The 22,343-nt window shown below is 39.2% G+C and overlaps 1 protein-coding gene and 2 long non-coding RNA genes across 3 annotated transcripts; 2 read left to right on the top strand and 1 right to left on the bottom strand.

Moving 5' to 3' along the window:
- Positions 1-5,281: 5,281 nt before the first annotated feature.
- Positions 5,282-10,501, top strand: LOC133531083 (uncharacterized). Its single transcript, XR_009801447.1, has 6 exons — positions 5,282-5,303; positions 5,790-5,837; positions 6,730-6,777; positions 8,208-8,219; positions 9,982-10,008; positions 10,466-10,501. It is a non-coding gene; the product is annotated as an uncharacterized LOC133531083 (long non-coding RNA).
- Positions 10,502-10,991: 490 nt separating this feature from the next.
- Positions 10,992-13,620, top strand: LOC133531162 (uncharacterized). Its single transcript, XR_009801486.1, has 3 exons — positions 10,992-11,022; positions 12,098-12,124; positions 13,478-13,620. It is a non-coding gene; the product is annotated as an uncharacterized LOC133531162 (long non-coding RNA).
- A 4,936-nt stretch (positions 13,621-18,556) lies between these two features.
- LOC133530883 (uncharacterized) lies at positions 18,557-19,015 on the bottom strand. Its single transcript, XM_061868940.1, has one exon. It carries the CDS (start codon positions 19,013-19,015, stop codon positions 18,557-18,559), a length of 459 nt encoding a protein of 152 aa, XP_061724924.1.
- Between the last annotated feature and the right edge of the window lie 3,328 nt (positions 19,016-22,343).

Here is a 22,343-nt window from a genome sequence, read left to right on the forward strand (position 1 = left end):
CAGATCGGAGGTCAGACCTAAACTAGTTTGTAAGCAACAACAGTCGGCAAGCCATAATATTTAGTAACTTAAAGTGTCATTTCAATATCCATGCTGGTGCCTCTTTTTAAGTATTCAAGATACCTGTATTAAGAGACAACTACTCTTTCGGAAAAGGTTAACAATTATAAATCTTACATGACGTATAAACGTAAATAAAACTTAAGTTTAAGGTTTAATTTAATTTTATATATAATATACTTCCCTGAGATTCCCGTTACAAGCTGAGCCTAGTGTGGGGATCACTATACTACATTTCTTGTTATGCCAAATTCTTGAAATAAATAAATTCTTTATTATTTTATACATTTGCTATCAATACACCTATTTTTATATATTAAACATGTGTCTTCATTCCAATTGATATACTGATTAGCTTACTTAGCAGATAACTTGGAGGATTTATAAATAATAAATAAATATTATAGGTCATTATTACACAAATTGACTAAGTCCCACAGTAAGCTCAATAAGGCTTGTGTTGAGGGTACTTAGACAACGATATATATAATATATAAATATTTATAAATACTTAAATACATAGAAAACACCCATGACTCAGGAACAAATATCCATGCTCAACACACGAATAAATGCTCTTACCAGGATTTGAACCCGGGACCATCAGCTTCGTAGGCAGGGTCACTACCAACCAGGCCAAACCGGTCGTCAATTTAACAACTGGAGTCGCCTTTAAAAGCTTACCCCTCTGTCGAAAAGCCCGGCCAATGGTCATATGTATTGTATAGACTGACGTTTATCTGACATTACGTTACGTTACGTACAAATAGCCATTTGACGTGCCTCTCCCCCGCAAAAATCGGCAGACTGTATTGTACAGAAAATTACAGTCAAGGCGTCTCCTGTTTTTAAATCCTCCAAGGCAGATTATGAAGTCTCCTATGTTTTATGGGATATAATTGCAGTTAAAGATGTCACGTTTTTCTGTCACGTAATAATTTATTCTCTTGTTAGATTTTAGATATGGTAGTAAATGAAAATGTAAGTACCTTAGGCTATAAAAAAACCTTACAACTAAAACTTTTGTATTTTAAAACGTATATTATTTATCTTATACTTTTTATCATTAGCAATATCATTAGGGGTCATCCATTAATTACGTCACACAAATTTCTAGGTTTTTTGACCCGTCCTCCTCGGGGAGCCTCCTTGTCACACTTGGTCATATTTTGCAAGCCCCTTCACCCTGGTTCACATTTTTGACAATTTTGTTGGCAACGAAAACAGTAATAACTAGGTACCGTAAAACTACCCAACTCTAGTCCAATACTGCAACTATGGTCCACAAGTTCAAAAGGAAATTAAGTATCTATACCAATGTTCCTTGTGGTTTACTCCTAGTTTTACCTTCCATTTATAAACATACTTTGCCTTAGAACTACAAAAATATAGTAAAATACACACCTCAACGAGAAAAATTGAGTTTATTTGTGGACCATAGTTGGGAGCTTTGGACTATAGTTGGGTGGTTTTACGGTACTTATTATTATTCTAATTAAAAAAATATTTGAGACAAGAAATATTAGTAATTTTATAACACAAAACCAATTGGGAAAGAAAATAACGCGAATAAAACCGATTTTCGTTCCAAAAAGTTATTATTTAACTATACAGCGAATAAAAAAAAATATAAAGAAATTTTCAGTTACTGATGAAGTTAAAGTCACAGACTTTGTAACTGCCCTCCCCCTTGTCACAACATGTCACATTTTCTTGACTCCCTCCCTACCCTAAACACAAATGGAGTGTTTATAAAGTTTTTTTTTCAATCAACAATTTATGTTAAGTCTATTCACCGACACTGTTAATGCACAGACAGTACTCATTTAATAACTTTACTTATATTTGGTTCTTCAATTTTAACTTCCCGATGGGTATATTTAAATACTACTTTCCCGGTCACGTCAACGAACTGGAATAATTATAGAAATCTGTCTAGTTCTCAATAACGGACAAGTGTGCGTCGGACTCGCGCACAAAGGGTTACGTACCATTACGCAAAAATCAGCAAAAAATCACGTTTGTTGTATGGGAGCCCCATTTAATTTAAAGCACACTGTCAAATACTACACAGATAGAAAGACGCCTATATACGCCTGTTTTTTGGACCTGTCTAAGGCATTCGATCTCGTCTCTTACGACATCTTATGGAAGAAATTACAGAAGTCAAGGCTACCATCAGAGTTCATTCACCTTCTTAGGTACTGGTATCTTAATCAAGAAAACCGTGTGAGATGGGCGGGTGAGGTTACGGAAACATATAGGCTCGAATGTGGCGTACGACAAGGTGGGTTAAGCTCACCAATATTATTCAACCTGTATGTGGACGCACTGATTGAGCAGCTTAGCAGCACTCATGTCGGCTGCCATGTTGATGGCGTATGTCTAAACAGCATCAGTTACGCAGACGACATGGTGCTGCTGTCGCCCTCGGTCGGCGCTCTCCGCAAGCTTGTAGCCATATGCGAGTCCTATGCCTCGTCACACGGTTTGATTTACATTGGTAAAAAGAGCGAGGTAATGGTCTTTAACGCCGGGAACAAATGCCCCTCGCATGTGCCCCCAGTTCGACTCAACGGGACCGGTCTCGCAAGAGTCAATAGGTTTAAATACTTAGGGCATATTGTTACCGACGACTTAAAGGACGATGAGGATATAGAGAGAGAACGGAGAGCGTTGTGTGTAAGGGCGAACATGCTGGCCCGAAGGTTTGCTAGATGTTCAAAAGGGGTAAAAGTAACTTTGTTTAAGGCGTTTTGTTCATCTTTTTACACAGGTAGCCTTTGGGTCAGCTATACCCAAAAATCGTATAATGCTCTGCGAGTGGTGTACAACAATGCCTTCAGGGTGCTGGTTGGGCTGCCTAGGTTCTGCAGCGCCTCCGCCATGTTTGCGGAGGCTCGAACCGACGGCTTCGCAGCAATTATACGCAAGAAAGCGGCCTCCTTACTGCGTAGAACCAGGGATAGCACAAACAGCATTCTGAAGATGATTGCTGATCACGTTTGTTGTCCCATAATGATAAGTTTAATTAAATTAATTAAGTCTAATATAACTTTTAAGTATTAACATTAGTTTTTAAGTCTTATCTTATGTAATACTAACAAAAAATGGAATCACTGTTATCTCGAAATAAAGAATTGATTGATTGATTTAAATATTTATTTTATTCTGTGTTTAGTATTTGTTGTAATAGCGGCAATAGAAATACATCATCTGTGGAAAAATTAACTATCTAGCTATCACGGTTCATGAGAAGACAAACAAACAGTGGAGTCTTAGTAATAGGGTCCCGTTTTCACTCTTTGGGTACGGAACATTAAAACCCCGCGGGAATTTTGTCGCGCACGACTCAACTAAACACTATTGACAACTTTATTACTATTTATTTATTAGAGATAAATCACAATTACAGAATATTTGACCAAAATGTATCATTGCCGCGCAAAGGGTTTGACATAAAGAATGTTAAAAGCCATTTTTTCATTTAGAAAGTACAAAAGATTTATATTTGTATTATTAATTTTTTTTTGTGATAAATTCCTAAGTTTACAAACTTTTTTTTATATTAACGTGTGTTGTAATCCATTTTCTGATCGCTCCTAATATGATTATTTTTTTACAGGGAGGCGTAGCAGATTTGATAGCCAAATCAGGAGGTGTAAGTGTCATTAACAAATTTATAGACCTACCTATGGACACAAAGTAAATAGCGGCGGCGCGCGCCGGAGCAGAGAGTACGCTTACTACAAAGTGCCATTTTCGCCGCACGCACACAGACGTGACATTTACGCACACAGACGTGACATTTACGCACACAGACGTTACATGTACAGGCGTTCTCGGGCACTCTCACGCAGAGCTTAGTCGGGCTGTGCGCGCGATGCTCACTTGACGTCCCCGCTACGTAGGTACCTACTGTCATGTACGTCAAAATGCAGTCTCTAAGGAATGTAAACATGAATAAACTAATATTACCTACTCCTTTTTTAAATTCGAAATTAATACAGAAGCAACCCTAGTGAGTCGGGCAAGTTTAGGTATGTATTTTCAAGAACGGTGGGAACGGACCTTCTGTTTATTTTTTATTTTGTGCTATGGAGCAGAATTATGATTTTACAATTTGCAAATAGAGACCCTATTTATTTATTCAGGTAGGTTTATTTATTTATATAGGTATTTTTCAACCGCGAAGGGTAGGGTGACATTTGTATTTTTTTCATTCCATGTCATTAATGTTTCAGACCAACCCTTTCTTAAGTAGGACAAAAAATACATGTCTTCGTAGCTTAGAATACCTCATCATAATATACACAATACACCAAGATATATATATTATTATATTATAAAAATAAAATAATAATTTTTAATATCGGTGAGTATCGTTTTTAGAAACTTTTATTTAACTTGCTCTGTATGTATGGGACAAATCTTGCAAGTTGAATTTGACCCACTTCCCGGTTTCCGCTGAAGCTGAAAAATTGCATACATACGAGTATATAAGTCGGGTGACAATGCAATATTATGATACAATCAACCTGATCTGATGATGGAGACAGGAGGTAGCCATAGGAACTCTGTGATAAAACAACGCAACCTAACTGTGTTTGGAGTTTTTAGAATTGTCTCAATGAGTATTAGTTGCCTGTGGAAAAAAGTACAGTCAGCGATAAAAGCTTGTACCAAAAATGAAATTTTTGCCAAAAACTTAATACTAAGTTTTATGTAAAACGGAACTGAATTGCAATAGAGTTTGATTTTATTTATCGATCAAATCGATTCCGCTCGCGTCAAATCGTTTCAATCGCGTCCAATTGTGAAGGTTTGCTTACTTAATAAAAATATTTAATCAAGAATCGTGAAAAATCGTTTGTAATGTGCATTGTCACAACCCTATAATTCCTTTTTCACATGTGTGAGCCTACCCTTAAAGTCTAGGCTCTCCAAAACTTAGACACTAAAATAATACTAACAAGAAGAAATAAGATTATTCGAGTTGAATTTGCACCATAGTTGGGAGCTTTGCGGCACTCATTTTGTGGCGTTCCATGCATAAAGGATCCTTATGCTTCATCTGCAATAAGGACGAATTTCTAGTAATTCGTCAAGGAGATGGATAACATATCTTGGTGCTGTAAATGCTGTCTCAACCGGAATGTAACTTTACGGGAACCTAGGGAATGTTCAAGCTAAATTTTATTTTAATTATTTTCCACTTCCAGGGCCGAATCGAAAACACATATGTAAGTAAATGTAAAATATTTTAACACGTCGATAGCTTCACTCTCTCTAACATACTTGGACCTGTGGCGCCCATCGTACCACAAGGTCCGGAAAAGCCCGATCAAGGGGGCGTTAGTTAGTTTTGCGGGACCTTCTCCGCAAATTGATAACTATTGAGTCTATTTTGCGTGAAAACGAGGTAGCGCTACTCTAAGTCCCGGCGGCCGGGGCGCGTACGTAGTATGAAGGTATCGCGGCTGCTCGCAATACTTTTGGCTTGTTTACCTGTATGATTTTATTAGTTTAAAGTATTATTTTTATTGACTAGTAGAAAAAGTATTGTATACAATAGTGATATAATCAAGCTTTTCAATCTCGTACCTGACTTTGGCAACTCAGCAAGCTTCATTGCCAAAACACGGTGCTCGACTGAAAAGCTCTCTATTATAATATCACGATTGTATAAAATACTATTTCATGTATTCCAGTGATTGTTTTGATTTTAGAATTACTTTGGACCTATCCAAAATCGATATGAAAATGAAATCAAACCGGTGAGTACTTGGACAACCCACCCACTTCCGATTTCGCACTTAAATAATCAACAGGTATTTTATTTTAAGATCACTTATACATTACATATTGTATGTACTAGTAATTGGTCTGTTGCGTCATAAGTTATTTTTCCTATTGGTACTACAAAAAAATTATTTTGATTATAGAATGACTTCAGAGCTATCAAAAATCGATATGAAAATGAAATGTACTTATCCAAGGTGGGTTTGGTTGGTTGTTTCAGCCCAAATCCCAAATTCTGATGGTGAATATCCACTCCTCAGAGTTTGGTCTGTACGTTCTAAATGCCGAGATTTATGGAAGGAGCATTTCGATGAGAGGTCTCTGAACAAAGGTATATGGTACAGAACAATTCAACCTAATCTGTGTCAAGTGCCATGGTTTAGAGGATCTGGTATGGGTTAGACATTGTAACAGCCCTCAGACTTCGATCTGGACACATTCCACTTAACTGCTTTGCTTTTTTGATGCGCAAGAGTCATTCACAAAACTGTACGGAATGTGGGACAAGAGAAGATGCTACTCACATTATGATGGAATGTATCCGAAACGAAGCTGACAGGCAAGCTTTTATAATTAAGCATAAAATCAATATATTCAATGTGGGTACATGTAACGATATTTTAGCACACCCTTTGTCTAAAAAAGCTAAAGATTTGTACAAACTTGTCAATTTAGGAATTAAGCGACGGTAAAATTGTGATTTTGATTTGTAACAATGGGGGTGACATCATCAAACATGATAAAACCCCTTTATTTAATAAAGATAAAAAAAAAAGAGTTTGGTCTGACATAGCAAAATCACCCTGTATTAGGTGATACGTCGTAAGTTATTTTTAAATGATTTCAAAATATTAATTTTGATTTCAGGACTACTTCAGAACTATCCAAAATCGGTATGAAAATGAAATTAACCAGGTAAGTACCTAGTCAGCGGTTAAATTTAAGCCAAAAACAATCAATGAAATTAACCACAAATTATTGAAAAAAAAAACATAAAAATACAAAAAAAATTGTATCTTCTGTTTCATTTTATTCTGCCAATAAGGGTTATTAGGCTCACAAAAACTGTCTGAAGACATTTTTTTGTACCGTAAAAAGATCCAACTATCGGGCGTATTCTAATTCTAATTATAGGATATTCATTCGATTTGTATTAGATGTGGATCGGATCTGTCACTGTCAAAAGTGTCGTTTTTGGTTGAGGAAATGTCCTTTTAACACATAGATCCGATCCACATCGAATTTATATCCTGTAATTAAAATTAGAATACGTCCCGAAGCTCTCAACTATGATTCAAAACTAAATTACTTAAATACCTTTTCATCACACTTGCTCGAAAAAGGCCTTATTTCAGGCTGGTGTACTGAAGGACAAAGGCCTATATTGTTCCTGCTGGAATTATGGATTGTGAAAAAAAAGGTTGTAACTCCCTAGGGAGTTATAGCTTCTTTTTTAATTTTGTTCCTAATACTCATACGAATCAACTAGATATAAATGAGTTGTACTTTTAAAATTTAATATTAACGTTTATAATTTATTATTTTTGTTCATGTTTAAAATATTTAATTTGATTAATTTAATAGCCGTTTATAATAATTTTACACAATTTCAATTGTGGCTGAACTGAACGTGGGATAGGTCTGTGCCCTCATTGCGTAAACTGTCAAAACATAACAATATGGCGGACGAATGTTTGAAATGTCATCATATTTAAGAATTATTTCACGTAAAATTTAGTTTTTTCTTCGCAAGTCTGATAAAAACATGTCTGGTGTGTGTGTGTGTGTGTCTTGACTATAATACTTAATTACGTGTAAAAAATATATACCACAGTTGTTGATTGGACAGATTAGTGGTTTTAACGTATTAGTAGGTACTGTACCACTAGTGTACATTTATTCGATGGCGTAACGTGACGTACGTAAATGAGACTTAGCGCAAACGCTTCAGTCACGTTTCGCTATCGAATAAATTTACAGTAGGGGTACTGAGCACTAACCGTCGCGTAATCGTACTCGTTTTATAACTGTAATCTAATTAGTTATGTAATTGAAATCATCGCCGGCGTCAGATGCCTTAGGCTACGCTACGACGACGCTTCGTGTGCGGACTTGTTTGAACTTGCTCGTGCTCGTAGTGCTCTCGTTCTACGCGCGTATTACGATACGCTTACGCGTCTCTTACGCTTACGCTACGTGTGTTGAGGTCCTTAATCTCCTCTGTCCGTCTGTTCATCCGCTTACGTAACGAGGTAGATATTCAAATATAACAAAGACACTTTTTGACGGAGTGTTTTATGTGACAAGTGCGTTATAAAAATAATGATTAATTAAATATATTTCAGCACGTTAACAATGTAAGTTAATAAGCTAACTTCGATGTACAGTAAGCTGCATAGATAACTAAGGCTCCAGAATAGGAACTTGTTTGCAGAGTGAGGGCCAGTTACCTCTGCAGCTTACTGTACAATGGTACAAGCCAGTTCGAACGTAGACTGACATCGAAATGATATTTGAATCATGTTATTCAGTTATCGTGCATCTCGCCCGCATCAATACAAGTAAGGACAAGTTCGAAAGAAGTGCACTATAACTGAATGACATCTAATTGATATCAGTGTACGTTCGATTGGTCTGAAAGTTGCCAAACGTTATTTACGTTTTTGGGTAGCAGCCATTCCTCAACCCACCCACGGAGTTGCCAGCTGACGTCTACGAGGGCTCATTACACGTCACATTAAAAGGGCCCACTGATTAATACCAGTTCGCCGGACGATATCGGCCTGTCAATTATTCGCAAAAACTGACAATTGCGAATAACTGACAGGCCGATATCGCCCGGCGAACTGATAATTAGTGGGCCCCTTAACTAGGTAGGTACTTCACGAGTTCTCACTATTATATGGTCATGGAAATCTGTTTATGGCCCGCTTAGATTTTAAGCTGTTTTTATGGTGGTACTCAACTCATATTTTTTATGATTTAATAATAAGAAAATTAGTTCAATAAGATCAGATCATAGAGGTACAAAAATATAGAGACGAAATGGGGGAGGGGGGAGATGACCGTACGAGTTGCTCTTACGGAACTTTCAGTAAGAGTGGCAGAGAAAGCGCTATTATTGTCTGTCCTTGTCATAATCTCATTTGCTCTTTATGCCTACTTCAAATAAGTCCTAAATGACATAGACGCTTTTTGTTGCCCACCGTATTCTATGGTACAATGAACCCGACCAAATTACGTAGGTTGTTTTTGGTATGTTGTCAGAAATGTTGAACGTGTTTTAGTATTTTATGCATCAGTTGTATAAGAAGGGTCAAAAAAGGCGAGTGGCGTGAGTTACAATGTGAGCCGGAGCCGAAGGCGTAGGCGAACATTGTAAAGGAATACGCCACGAGAATTTTTTGACCTACTTATACAACGTTGCATACAATATTTTTCCTACGAGTCAACAAAAATAAATCTTAATTTAGGTAAACAAATTACAGCAAAAGTATATAGCCAAGACGCGCGAGCATACCTTGTTACGCGCCCGGCCCGCCCCGGGCCGCGGCCGGCCGGCGACACCTCCTCGTAACTCATGAGGCCCTGGTACTTGCTACTTGCTAAATTAATTTTTTGGACAGTTTTTTCTCAATTTTGGCCACCGTAGCCTACGGAGACTAACAAGCAACGCTAAGCGGTCTTCGTAGTCTATGGGTGTTGCTATATTACGGGTGTCACATGCGTGTTTCTGACTTATGACGTAATTATTTTTACTATGCAACCAAATGAATATTTTGTAAGTTGGCATCAATGCACTTAGTTTAAAACTGTATTCGTTTTGGTTTTGTTAGGTTGGTAGCCATTAATCGCAGTAACATTATAGCTTATAAAAGCACAAGAGCTTTTATGAGGAATAGACAATATAGACTTTTCTTGAAATCTTTTATGTATGTTCTTATATTCGTGTTAATGAATGCATAAATGACAGATAACAGTAGAGGAGTAGGAAAATAATTTTGTCGGGCGCATGCGGTTATAGCACATCTATACGATCCTACCATCTATGGATCAGATCAATAAGAAGATCAGTTTTGGTTGGCTTTTTCAATCATAGTATGTATTTTTTTGTTATAGGGCAATTTGAAGACTCTAAGCGCTTCGGTATGTTTTGATTTACTTTTGTGACTCTGCTCTTCGTGAATAAGATATTTAAAAACTATAAAATGCACATAGGCTTAAAAATTATCCGCGATGTTTCAAGGGCGGCATAGTCTCTGCGCGTGGTCTCGGAGTCAACATCTTCTAGCTGCGCGAGTTTTTCGAACTACCCACACTTGGTGTTTTTTTAAAGCTTAATAAAATTATATGCAATCAAGTCTTGTTAAAGTAATGAAATGTGTGAATGTTATAAAATACTCGTACATGTTTATTATACTTATTAGCTTGTCTAAAATGTTAGTAAATTAATATTATTCGTTTATTTAGATTTTATTTAAATATAGTAAACGCAATTTAAATAGCTCATATCAAAAAAAAATACGCTATTAGGTAAGTACTTAGGTAATTACTACAAAAATATTAATAATTATGAAATTATTTTTTATTTCTCTTAATTCAGAAAACAAATAAAAAAGACAAGGGCGATGCGATAAAAGTAAGTAAAATGACAAAAATCTTGTTATTACAATACACTCCCTAATTTTAGGATAGGTACTAACATTACATTTTTTTTTTTAATTTTTATTATAGCTGGTAAGTAAATAAATATATTTTTGGTACGATTTATATATACTTAGTACAAAAACTAGTGATTACACTTGACTTCCAAAAATGTCTACTAACATTTTATGTAACGCTACTCCATATAAAAATAAATTGTCAACATTATTCAACGCTAGAGGGCTAATTATCAACGTAATATTAATGTTTGCTGTTATTAAAGAGCAAAATATCTTCAGTAGCCTGACCACGACTGCTTTATCAGTGTCAAACTGACATATACGCTAACGTCTGCATAACTTACTTTCTATACATCTCGCTCGGACAACGAGAGATGCACAGAAAGTAAGTTACGCTCGAACTAGCGAATATGTTAGTGTCAAACTGGTGGTAACGCTTCTGATTGTCTTGTGTTAATTTTTTTATGACGTCTAGGTGGCCAAAGTGGCCGCGGAGGTAAGTAAATACCTTACTATTTTTTTTCTCCTCTTTTTCCTATCTGGATGTTAACATTTTTGAAAATATTTTGACACAATTTGTCGTATATTAACTACAGCTATCAATTTCAATTTCAATTTATTCAAATAAACACAGAATGTAACAATACAGGACTAGCCTAAGACATTACATTTCTTATAACTAAGGTCATTATATATATATTAAAAATACTAATAATAATAAATGCTTATGTGGTTATGGATTAGCTACACGTCATGTCATAAAATACATTTAAACATTTAAATAATTAAATCAGGTCGGTAACTCGCATATTTTTAAACAATCTTTCTCAATAACCGTCCAGCCGTCCGCAAATAAATCGCAGGAGTGTTGCAGAGCAGTGAGCTTATTGAGCGTGTGCAACGCTCGACAAACGGGCGAGTTGCGCCGCGAGACCGTGCGGGCGGGAGGGACCGCGAAGAGGCGCAGGCGGTCAGCACGAAACCGCGCACGCCCGTCTGGGACAAAAAGTCGACATGCCTCGCCAACTAACTCAGGACAGTCCAGCCGACCGCGCAGGATACAAAGCACTGTTACCAGCTGGTCGAACAGCTATAGCTATGCCTCTATGCAGCTAACTACAGCATATATGTCGTATTTTTAGTTATTATAAGAGTTAGGAGCATTTAAAAAATTGCCTGAGTACTGTTTTGCACTTCTAATTTTTACAATAATCAAAAAATCGAAAAAAAATCGCATACATGGTTAATATACATAAAATTAAGTAAAAATATTTTCCATTATGTCAATATTAAGAGAGGAAAATGGGAAATTCGTTTGTATGGAGAAATACGGCCGTCCCCTTTCCCCTTAATGATTTGTACCTGTAAATACTTACTCGTTGTTATATGACCTCGAAAAAAACAGTATATTGTTGTAAATAGTTATATCCAAAAAAATATCAAACTTAAAAAAGGTAATAATATTCAGCTGAATACAGATGACAATCGTGTATTTTTACACGATGCATTCAATGTCAAATTCGTTATAATATAAGCATTTCAAACATTGAACTTGTTTTGAAACTTTTTAGGAAGTAGTCAAGGAAGCAAAACTAAAGGTAATTTCAGATTTTTTCAATTTCATAAGTTAAATGTTTTTTCGAGTTATCCTTACTTTTAAATGCTGACTTCACGATGCCTTGTATTCGGGTCCAAAACTTTCCCGTCTCTCCTACTATCCTGACTGAAAACTCTACACTCCAGTCTTATCGACTGGGTGCTCCGGTGTCTCGGGCAGACAGCGTAAAGAGCCGATGTGCGAGCGTACTTTGTTTGATTTTGCGTTTGAGGCTTAGCCGGTGTGATGTGATGCTGATATATTCCACCGACTCGCTGCCGCTTAGGTTGAATCAGCAGAGTCATGCGAGCTTACAGTGCTATTTTGTATCAACATCGCCTCCCCTTGTAGTCGACCCTTCCTAGTCCTTGCTGCACGATCTGCTGACTGTTACCCCAAGTATCAGTATCAGTATTTTTATTGTTATCTTTGAAAAGCAAAGACTTGCGACGCCCGCCAGTGTTAGGATTCCTAGGGCAGTAACGTTGCAACAGTAATGCTATTTTAAACTACAGCCTAACTGCTATTTTGTATCAACATCGCCTCCCCCTTGTAGTCGACCCTTCCTAGTCCTTGCTGCACGATCTGCTGACTGTTACCCCAAGTATCAGTATCAGTATTTTTATTGTTATCTTTGAAAAGCAAAGACTTGCGACGCCCGCCAGTGTTAGGATTGCTAGGGCAGTAACGTTGCAACAGTAATGCTATTTTAAACTACAGCCTAACTGCTATTTTGTATCAACATCGCCTCCCCCTTGTAGTTGACCCTTCCTAGTCCTTGCTGCACGATCTGCTGACTGGAGTTACCCCAAGTATCAGTATCAGTATTTTTATTGTTATCTTTGAAAAGCAAAGACTTGCGACGCCCGCCAGTGTTAGAATTGCTAGGGCAGTAACGTTGCAACAGTAATGCTATTTTAAACTACAGCCTAACTGCTATTTTGTATCAACATCGCCTCCCCCTTGTAGTCGACCCTTCCTAGTCCTTGCTGTACGATCTGCTGACTGAAGTTACCCCAAGTATCAGTATCAGTATTTTTATTGTTATCTTTGAAAAGCAAAGACTTGCGATGCCCGCCAGTGTTAGGATTGCTAGGGCAGTAACGTTGCAACAGTAATGCTATTTTAAACTGCTATTTTGTATCAACATCCCCTCCCCCTTGTAGTCGACCCTTCCTAGTCCTTGCTGCACGATCTGCTGACTGGAGTTACCCCAAGTATCAGTATCAGTATTTCTATTGTTATCTTTGAAAAGCAAAGACTTGCGACGCCCGCCAGTGTTAGGATTGCTAGGGCAGTAACGTTGCAACAGTAATGCTACTTTAAACTAGAGCTTAACTTTCTCATTTCTAAGGCAAAGCGGCCCATGTCAGGAAGAGGTAAAGAGTTACAAGAATCTCAGAAGAAAACCTTATGCATTTTCACTCCGGATAGAAAATATTGCGTTGTGCAACAAAAGGAGTACAATTAAGAATATTAAACAGTCTAAATAAAGTGTGTTTGTCTTAAGTCATTTACACCTATCCTATCGAAGTAAAAAACTCGCGCACAGACATATTACAGAATAGCCCAAAAATATGTTGTAAAAAGTGTATAGGAATATTTTTCTTGCACTTTTTTTTAAGTGTCATTAAAAATTAAAAGTATAACCATTTAACTAACTAAAACCAAAATGAATCAATTTTAAAACATTCTCATTTGGTTTTGATACACAAACGAAAACTCTTGTTAAAATGATCATCAATATAACAGTTTTTTTTTTTTTACACCGTATCATCTTTTAATAAACATATTTTGTAGAAAGTATTACGATAACAAGAGTGAACAATACCCATATTTAAATTAGCATAAATAACACAAATATCAAATAACTTAAATAAGCTAAAACTACAAATAAATTAAAGCTACCACAAAAAAAACCTAATCACCAATGAAATGGTCATAAAAATATAAAAATTAAAGCCAACATACACGCAATCAATTTAATTTGCTTTATAATTGGACGGACTGGACAAAATGCAGTTGTTTCCTTGACCTGAAACAAAATTTTACGTAAATTATTTCAATTCGCTCATAGAGTTCGTCTTACTTGGTGAATCCACACTGAATTAGTAGAGACTCTGGCAGCGTCGTAACAACTTCATTACTTGCAATAATATGAACGTGACTTCAAAATTTATCATATTTTTATAAAATAAAATAAAAAACCGAGCAAGTGCGAGTCGGACTCGCGCACGAAGTGTTCCGTACCATTATTTATAAGAACGGCAAAAAAAAAAGTTTGTTGTATGGGAGCCTCCCTTAAATATTTATTTTATACTGTTTTTAGTATTTGTTGTTATAGCGGCAACAGAAATACATCATGTGTGAATATTTAAACTGTCTAGCAATCACGGTTCATGAGATACAGCCTGGTGGCAGACGGACGGACGGACGGACGGACAGCGAAGTCTCGGTAATAGGGTCCAGTATTTGACCCTTTGGGTACGGAACCCTAAAAATGTCGCTAAAAAATCTTTTAGGCGACCGGTCTGGCTTAGTGGGTAGTGGACCCTGCCTATGAATCCGATGGTCCCAGGCTCGAATCCCGGTAAGGGCATTTATTTGTGTGATGAACACAGATATTTGTTCCTGAGTCGTGTAGTGTAGTGGGTGTTTTCTATGTATATAAGTATGTATTTATCTATAATATACGTATGTATATTGTCGTCTAGTTCCCATAGTACAAGTTTTGCTTAGTTTGGGGCTAGCTCGATTTGTGTAAGATTGTCCTCAAATATTTATTTATTTATTATTGGAAGCTGTTACTTAGGTACAATCATGATCACAGCACTTTATACCTACAAAGTAACTAACAGTGCTGGCTATTTTATGCTGTGATCTTCTGTAAGGTTGAGGTACTCGCTGAGTTAGGCTGGCCCAGATTCGAGGAACCTGACATTTCACCGTATTCTAATATGGGGGTCCAGGCAGGAGGAGTCAAGTGTAAACAGCGGTATAGTCAGTTAAATAATGAACATTTATTGAAATGTATCGTCGTCTTATATACTATTCCTAAACCTACGAAAAAATAGAAAGATAGGTATCTTAGAACTACAGAATCTAATCTACCCTTTGACGTAAATCGCACCTCTCTAGAGTGCGATGGCATATCTTCTATCCCGCTCACAATCGCCGGTTGCATGAAGTGGGTATTAGAAAATACAGCAATTCAGGACTACCGCAGAGAATGTCGCTTGCGAGAGTAGCACGCCCTGTCTTCCATCTCGCTCCAACCGCTGCATAAATACGTGCGCGCCGCCTGCGCGCGCCTCAGTTGCGTCCGGCCGCCGATGCGAGCGCATGTCCCATAGCACTCCCTCTCAAGCGAAGCGAACACGTTTCGTGACTCTGCCCGATCTCGTCACATACGTCTGAGTGTTTGGGCTAGATGCAGGAGTCTGGCTGTCGCTTGTGACGTCTTCATTGTAGATGTAGGCTGGCTTCAGACGCTCTATAGTGACGACAGTAGTTCGTTGTGGCATTTGTATCTTGAAATACTTGTCGTAGCGTTTGAGGACTTCGAACGGGCCATCATATGGTGGTGTGAGCGGGGGTCGCACGGTGTCATTACGCACGAATACGTGAGTGCACGACGCAAGGTCCTTATGCACGAAAGGTCTCCATTGCGTGGCGTGCGTCCGGGTTACAGGAACAAGTGATGACATTATCTCTGACAAACGTCGTACAAACTCTGCATCTTCAATCGTCGACTTTGTAGGTACGAAGAAATCAGCTGGCATGCGTAGTGGGGATCCATACGTCATCAATGCAGGACTTAGGTTGTTATCGCTGCGTAATGCGGCTCGTAATCCAAATAAAACTGTAGGCAGCTCTTCGGACCATCTTGAACTTTCGCCCCTTGCCATAAGAGCGGCTTTCAAAGTGCGGTGTAGCCTCTCCACTTGAGAATTCGCCTGAGGGTGGTAGGCAGTGGTACGTATTCTTGTGGTCCCAAGCTTCTTCAGGAGAGCGTTGAAAAGGTTTGACTCGAAGGTACGACCTTGATCTGACGTGATGCGTAGCGGGCATCCAAATCTCGTAATCCAGTGCTCGTACAGGACTTTAGCGACAACTTCAGCTGTTATGTCGCGTACTGGTATTGCCTCGGGCCACTTCGTGCAGCGGTCGATCATTGTGACGCAATATCGATAATCATTTGATATTCTTAGGGGTCCCACGATATCGATATGCAGATGCTCGAAACGCTGAGATGGCGGGAACTCTCCGATAGGTGGAATCACGTGACGATGTATTTTAGCTCGTTGACATCCAATGCATGCTCGAGTCCAAAGTGCGACGTCTCTGTTCATTGCTGGCCAAAAGAACTTAGATGCCATAAGTCTCCTCGTTGCGCGTACACCTGAGTGGCTTATATCGTGTTGCGCTTTGTAGGCCGCATAACGATAAGCGATAGGTAGGTACGGTCGCGGTGTGCCAGTTGAGAGCTCACACGTGATTGGTCGATTGATGGCTGGTAGTGTGACTTCAGTGAACTTCAGATTTTCTTGAGTTTTCAATTTTGTTAGTTCTTCATCGGTGCGCTGGTCGGTGGCTAATTTGTCGAAATCTATTGCGGACGGACATTGTATTTCTTCGATTCTTGATAAGGCGTCAGCGATGTTGTTTTTGTCGCCTGGGATATACTGGATGCTCGAACAAAATTGGCTAATGAAGTGCAGTTGGCGCTCGCGTCTCGGAGAGTCGCTGCTGCTCGGTGCTCGCGTAAGCGCGTGCGTAAGTGGTCTGTGGTCCGTGTAGACGATGACGTCATTGCCTTCTATAAGTCGTCTGAAGTGCTTTACAGCCATGTAAATCGCTAGGAGTTCGCGATCATACACACTGTAGCGGCGTTGCGTCGGACTCAGTGCCTTCGAGAAAAATGCCAGCGGTTTCCAAACATTATCAACTTTCTGTTGGACCAATCCTCCTACGCTGTGGTCTGATGCATCACTCATGATACATAGAGGAGCGCCGTGAACTGGATATGATAGCGTAGTTGCTTTCAATATGCTTTGGCGGCATTTCTTGAAAGCTTCATCTGACTCGGTGTTCCATTCGATAGGAGTCTTGTCATTTTTCTTGGAGTTGTGCAGATACTTGTTGAGTTGAGACTGAAGTTCCGCTTGATGTGGTAGGCAGTCACGGTAAAAATTTAACATGCCTAGAAATCTTCTCAGCTCACAGACTGTCTTCGGCTTTGGGTAATTCGATATTGCTTCGATCCGCTCTTGAGTGGGACTGATGCCGTCGGGTGATACTTCATAGCCAAGGAAGTTGATTTTTCTTCGTCCGAACTCGCATTTATCGACATTGAGAGTTACGCCGTATTTATCTATTCGTTCCAGGACTTGTCGAAGCAGTGTTTTGTGTTCTTCTTCATTTTCAGAGGACAGGAGAAGATCATCGACGTAACAGAAACAGCCATCTATGCCTCGTAGAACGTCGTGCATGAATCGTTGGAATGTTTGGCTTGAGTTGCGGAGCCCGAACGTCATTGAGTTAAACTGGAACAACCCGAACGGTGTGATTATTGAAGTTTTCTGCGCGTCTTCTTTGTTCATGGGGATCCAAAAATACGCCATCTTCAGGTCTAATTTTGAAAAAATCTTCTTGTTGTGTAACTGGTACGTAAAATCTTGAATTCGAGGTAAAGGATAGCGATCGGGTTGTGTTACGGCGTTCAGACGTCTATAATCGCCGCAGACACGTAGAGAACCATCTTTTTTCTTGACAACGTGCAGCGGACTTGCCCAGGGGCTGTTTGAGGGTTGACAGATGCCCATTTCCATCAAGCGTTCGAATTCGGCCTTCGCCGCTGCATATTTGTCGGGCGGCAGTGGGCGTGGCCTGGCGAAGAGTGGGGGGCCCGTAGTCTCGATGAAATGCTGCACGTTATGCTTGGCCGGCGTTTTCAAAGACATTGGTCGTAGTACATTAGGATACTGTTTGAGAATCTCGTAGTAGGCTTGATTGCTGCTGATCAAATAGACGGTTTCTTGAGTACTTCGAACTGTTAATGCGTTGACTTGGAGTTTAGTGGTTTTGTCGATGAGCTTCTTTTGATCTAGGTCAGGTAGCAGCTTCTAGTGCCGAAGGAAATCAGCTCCGAGGATTGAGGTCTTGATGGCAGCCACGATAAACGTCCAACGGTAGTCGCGCCGTAGCCCCAAGTTAAGAGTGATTGTTTTCTCTCCATAGGTCTTAATCGGCGTGTCGTTTGCGGCGTAAAGCTTGTAGGTGCTTGATAACTGGTTCTTCTTGTGATGCGACGATAGTACTGATATTTCGGCGCCAGTGTCGACGAGGTAACGTTCTCGAGAGTTGCGATCGATGACACAAAGGCGGTTGCTGACTGGAGGTACACCGAGGCCCGCCAGAGTCGGTGTAGGCATTAGTTTTCCGATGAGCTAGTCTTCTTGCTACACGGCGATTCACATCTTCGTGCTTTGTCTCCGAATCTGAAGTGATATCTGCACAGCCATCCAGGATCACCGGGCTTGCGTGAATTTCCATGCGCCGACATAGATCTCGAACGGGAACGGCTGCGAGAGCGAAAGGGACGGCGATAGCGTTGCCGGCCGCCGGACCGAAGGGCTGCAATTTCGAGTGTTAAATTGTCGAGCTTCTGGGATAACTTCTCAAAAAATGTGTTTTCGCTGCTTTGCGGGGCTTGAAAATCTGTGGCTCGTGTGACTGCAGCAACGGTGACTGGCTCGGCGTGCTCTAACATCTTGTCGGCCATGGCGGCGAGAATATCTAGCGATGACTCGTTGTTGACAGAAAGAACTGTGCGTACTTGTACTGGTAGTTGATTCATCCACATGACCTTCAAACCGTCGTCTGGTACCATATTCTTGCCTAGTTCTCGCATTCGTCTTAAAAGCTTTTAGCGTAGAGTAACAATGCAAGAGTTCGTGTTACTTTGCGCAGTTCTATAATTCGCAAAGCTTTGCAAGAAACCCATGAATAAAAACGACTTGTCAACCAAAGACGAGTGGAAGACAAGCGGTGACAAGGTCGGTCCCTACGCGTTTGACCTGATAAAAGCTGCGGCATAAATCATCATACTCCATTGTTCCCGTAACGCAGAAAACCGTGGCGATTGCAAGGGCTGCATTATCCATAACAGATACATCCCATCACACAATCGCGACACTTCTGTCAAGCATGAACGACTGAGAACAAGTAACCATGGCCAAGCTCAGTACCTCAAATATTATAGGGCCTTCTCCTGAGAGACACAGTACTCGCGAGTAGGCTGGAACACGCACAATTTCTTTTTTTCTCCACCGCCTTCATTTACCCCCTGCAACCCGCTTGACGTATCTGCCACAGCCTCATCATCATCTACCCCTGCTCCTCCATTTCCTGCCGCTGCTGCTTGTTCTGCTTCATACTTAGCACGCTGTTCCTGAATATTTGAGAAAAATACACGTTTATTAAAGTGTTTATTAAGTTCGTTTTTCTTTTTGCCTAATCCACTTTACAGCATACATAATCATAAATCATTTATTTCGTGAAACTACGAGTAATAAACATACAAAGGTATTATAGGGATATTTAAAACTAGTATTCAGACATATTGTTTACCACGAAATGGGCTCGCCTTAGCATAATGCTGACCCGAGAGTCAGAGCTGATCTTCCGGCGAGTCCGTTTGTGGGCCACGATCGCAGCTGTACGGTACGGCCTCGTACAACTGAACGCATCCACTTGCGGTGGCTGCCAGGGCCATCGCCCTACAGATATGTCAGATAACCTAAAAGGCCATGCCACAAGGTGCTGAAGATATAATATAATGCAAAGCTTCATAAGAATACAAAGCAATTAGCTTCATGATTTTTAAAGATGGCACTCGATTCTACTTCCCGTGAGATTCGAATGTTTCTAATGAACCTGATATCTATTGTACCTCAGAAACTTCAAAACTGCAAAAGTAAACGTGGCGCGCGCGCACCGCGTGTGAAAACGCTCTATAGGTACAAAAAGCGCGCTCGCTGTGATGATATCTATCACACGGTTGCGCCAACGTAATATAATTTAAACAAATGATTTATTTATTATTTACGCCGTGTCTGTCTCCATCTTCAGAACAACTCCATGTCATTGTCATCCAATTTACATATTTATGCAAATTTTAATCTCAATCGGAAAGCGGGAAGTGGGTCAAATTTAGCTTCCAAGATTACCCACACAAACATACAGGGCAAGATAAAACTTGTAAAAAGTAGTTAGAACCACCTTGAAGGTTCCTAATAAAGTGGTGTCTTGCATTAAAAAAGGGTTGGCTTTTTTGTAATAATAGTGACAAAATTGCGTTCCCGCCCAAGTAGCACAAAGGTTCTGTATAACTGCATTTTTATAGTACACCATGGATCCATTAGCAGCTAAAATTGCTGTATATCAGCACTATACCTTGGTATAATGCTGCTGTAACTCTAGTTTGGGCACAAATTACGTGGCTAAATGCTGTACAATTGAGTTACAATTGCACTATATTAGCATTATTAATGGTAACAGCTACTATAAGTTCTGAACATAGCCTGAATAATGAGGTACTTGGTCCTAATTATAGCTAATATGCAGCCATACTCATACTCATCCGCAAAATTGGGATAAGTGTGAACATCTTAAATGCTTTAAAGAAGCTAACAGTAACTTATCAGTAAAATTGTGGCACAATGCAGAAACGCGTTTTTAATTTTTACTCAGTATCTACGAGAGAGGCATTTGAAGTGCAAACTAATAAGTCGTGTTGTGCGTGAAGTTGCCATTTTGTGGACAAATATAAAGTTAAGGTAAGTAAATCTTTGGGTTATTTAATTACTTATGTGTGAAGTTTTATCGGGAATGTAACTTTATTGTGAAATACCATATATATTTAGGTCAAAATTTCCTCGCGCTCTCTTAATATCTACAAATACGTGAAAAAGTTTTAAAATGAAATAGGCTATTTGCACGTATATTTTTTTTTACATATTCATTTTACATGTAAGCTGTTTACATATTCATTTATATTTAATCTAAATCAGTTCCATATCGACCTTTACTAAAATAAACCAAAAGGATAAAAGCTAAATCTTTATAATAGTACGAGTTGCGTACTTAAAATGGTGGATAAACGGGTGGTCAGTGTTAACTTCAATTTAGTGCTCAATGCCATATAAATGGCCACGTGTGGGTTACAATTCAGCTTTGAGTTGAAAAGTGAAGCACTTGTGATAAAGAAATCAGTAACGGATCGTTGTGTAGGGTGGTAAAGGTTCACATTTATACCAGTTAACCAGATATTCCGTCTATGGATTCGAGCTGTTAGGGTTCCGTTGTTACTAAACTAAAACCATGCATGACTTTCCTTTCATTTTTAGTTTTTATTATCTGTAAGGTAAATAATTTATACTATTATAAGCTGTTAAACACACCACCACACCACCGATGTCATAAAAATTCAATTCCTGGTAAATTATAACTCAACCAGCAGACTAAATGCCGACATAAATTCTATTATTCAGCCCATGTCTGAATTGACGGGCACGAGTGTACAGATTTATAGCAGTACGCTGCTGTGTAGCTGCATAAAAGACACACTTGCTACAATTGTGACCTATATTGATGCTGATATACGAGTAAACTCTATCAGCTGACTAATGGCGTAAAAGTGTACGTTTAAGCAGCAAAGAGATAAGATCTGAGTTTAAGATCTGTGTTTATGAACTACACATCGTGACTGTTTGCCTTATAGAGGTTCACATGTTCTCTCTTAAAATGCAAGACCTTTAAAGGTACACCTGTGAACCATTATTCAGAGAACAGCACTATGTGTGTCCACAAAATGCGGTTTTGCAGCAGACAGGGTACAACGTTACTAAACGCTGAATAGCAGTGATTCTGTGTCGTCTGTGTAGCGCTTAATAGGATCACTGTACAGAAAAATGCACTATATTGTGTCACGATATTTCTTATGCAGCTTTGACAGTTCGCGTGGACACTAATAAGTCGTTAAAAGTGCTAAAACAACCGATGTGGACCTAGTGTGGAATTATATAATGCAGCTTTGTGCTACTTGGGCGTTGTCCCAAACCACGTTGCGTTCAAAAACCCGCATTGCTGACGTCGGCGAGACAACCGCTACGCTAAAATGGGACTGGGCCGGTCACGTCTACCGCATGCACCCAGAG

Source organism: Cydia pomonella, chromosome 24 (genome assembly GCF_033807575.1).
Source record: "Cydia pomonella isolate Wapato2018A chromosome 24, ilCydPomo1, whole genome shotgun sequence".
Classification (NCBI taxonomy): Eukaryota; Metazoa; Arthropoda; class Insecta; order Lepidoptera; family Tortricidae; genus Cydia; species Cydia pomonella.

Bases quoted from the DNA above. Each gene is read 5' to 3' on its own strand.
- LOC133530883 (XM_061868940.1), bottom strand. From the start codon at position 19,015: ATGGTACCAGACGACGGTTTGAAGGTCATGTGGATGAATCAACTACCA.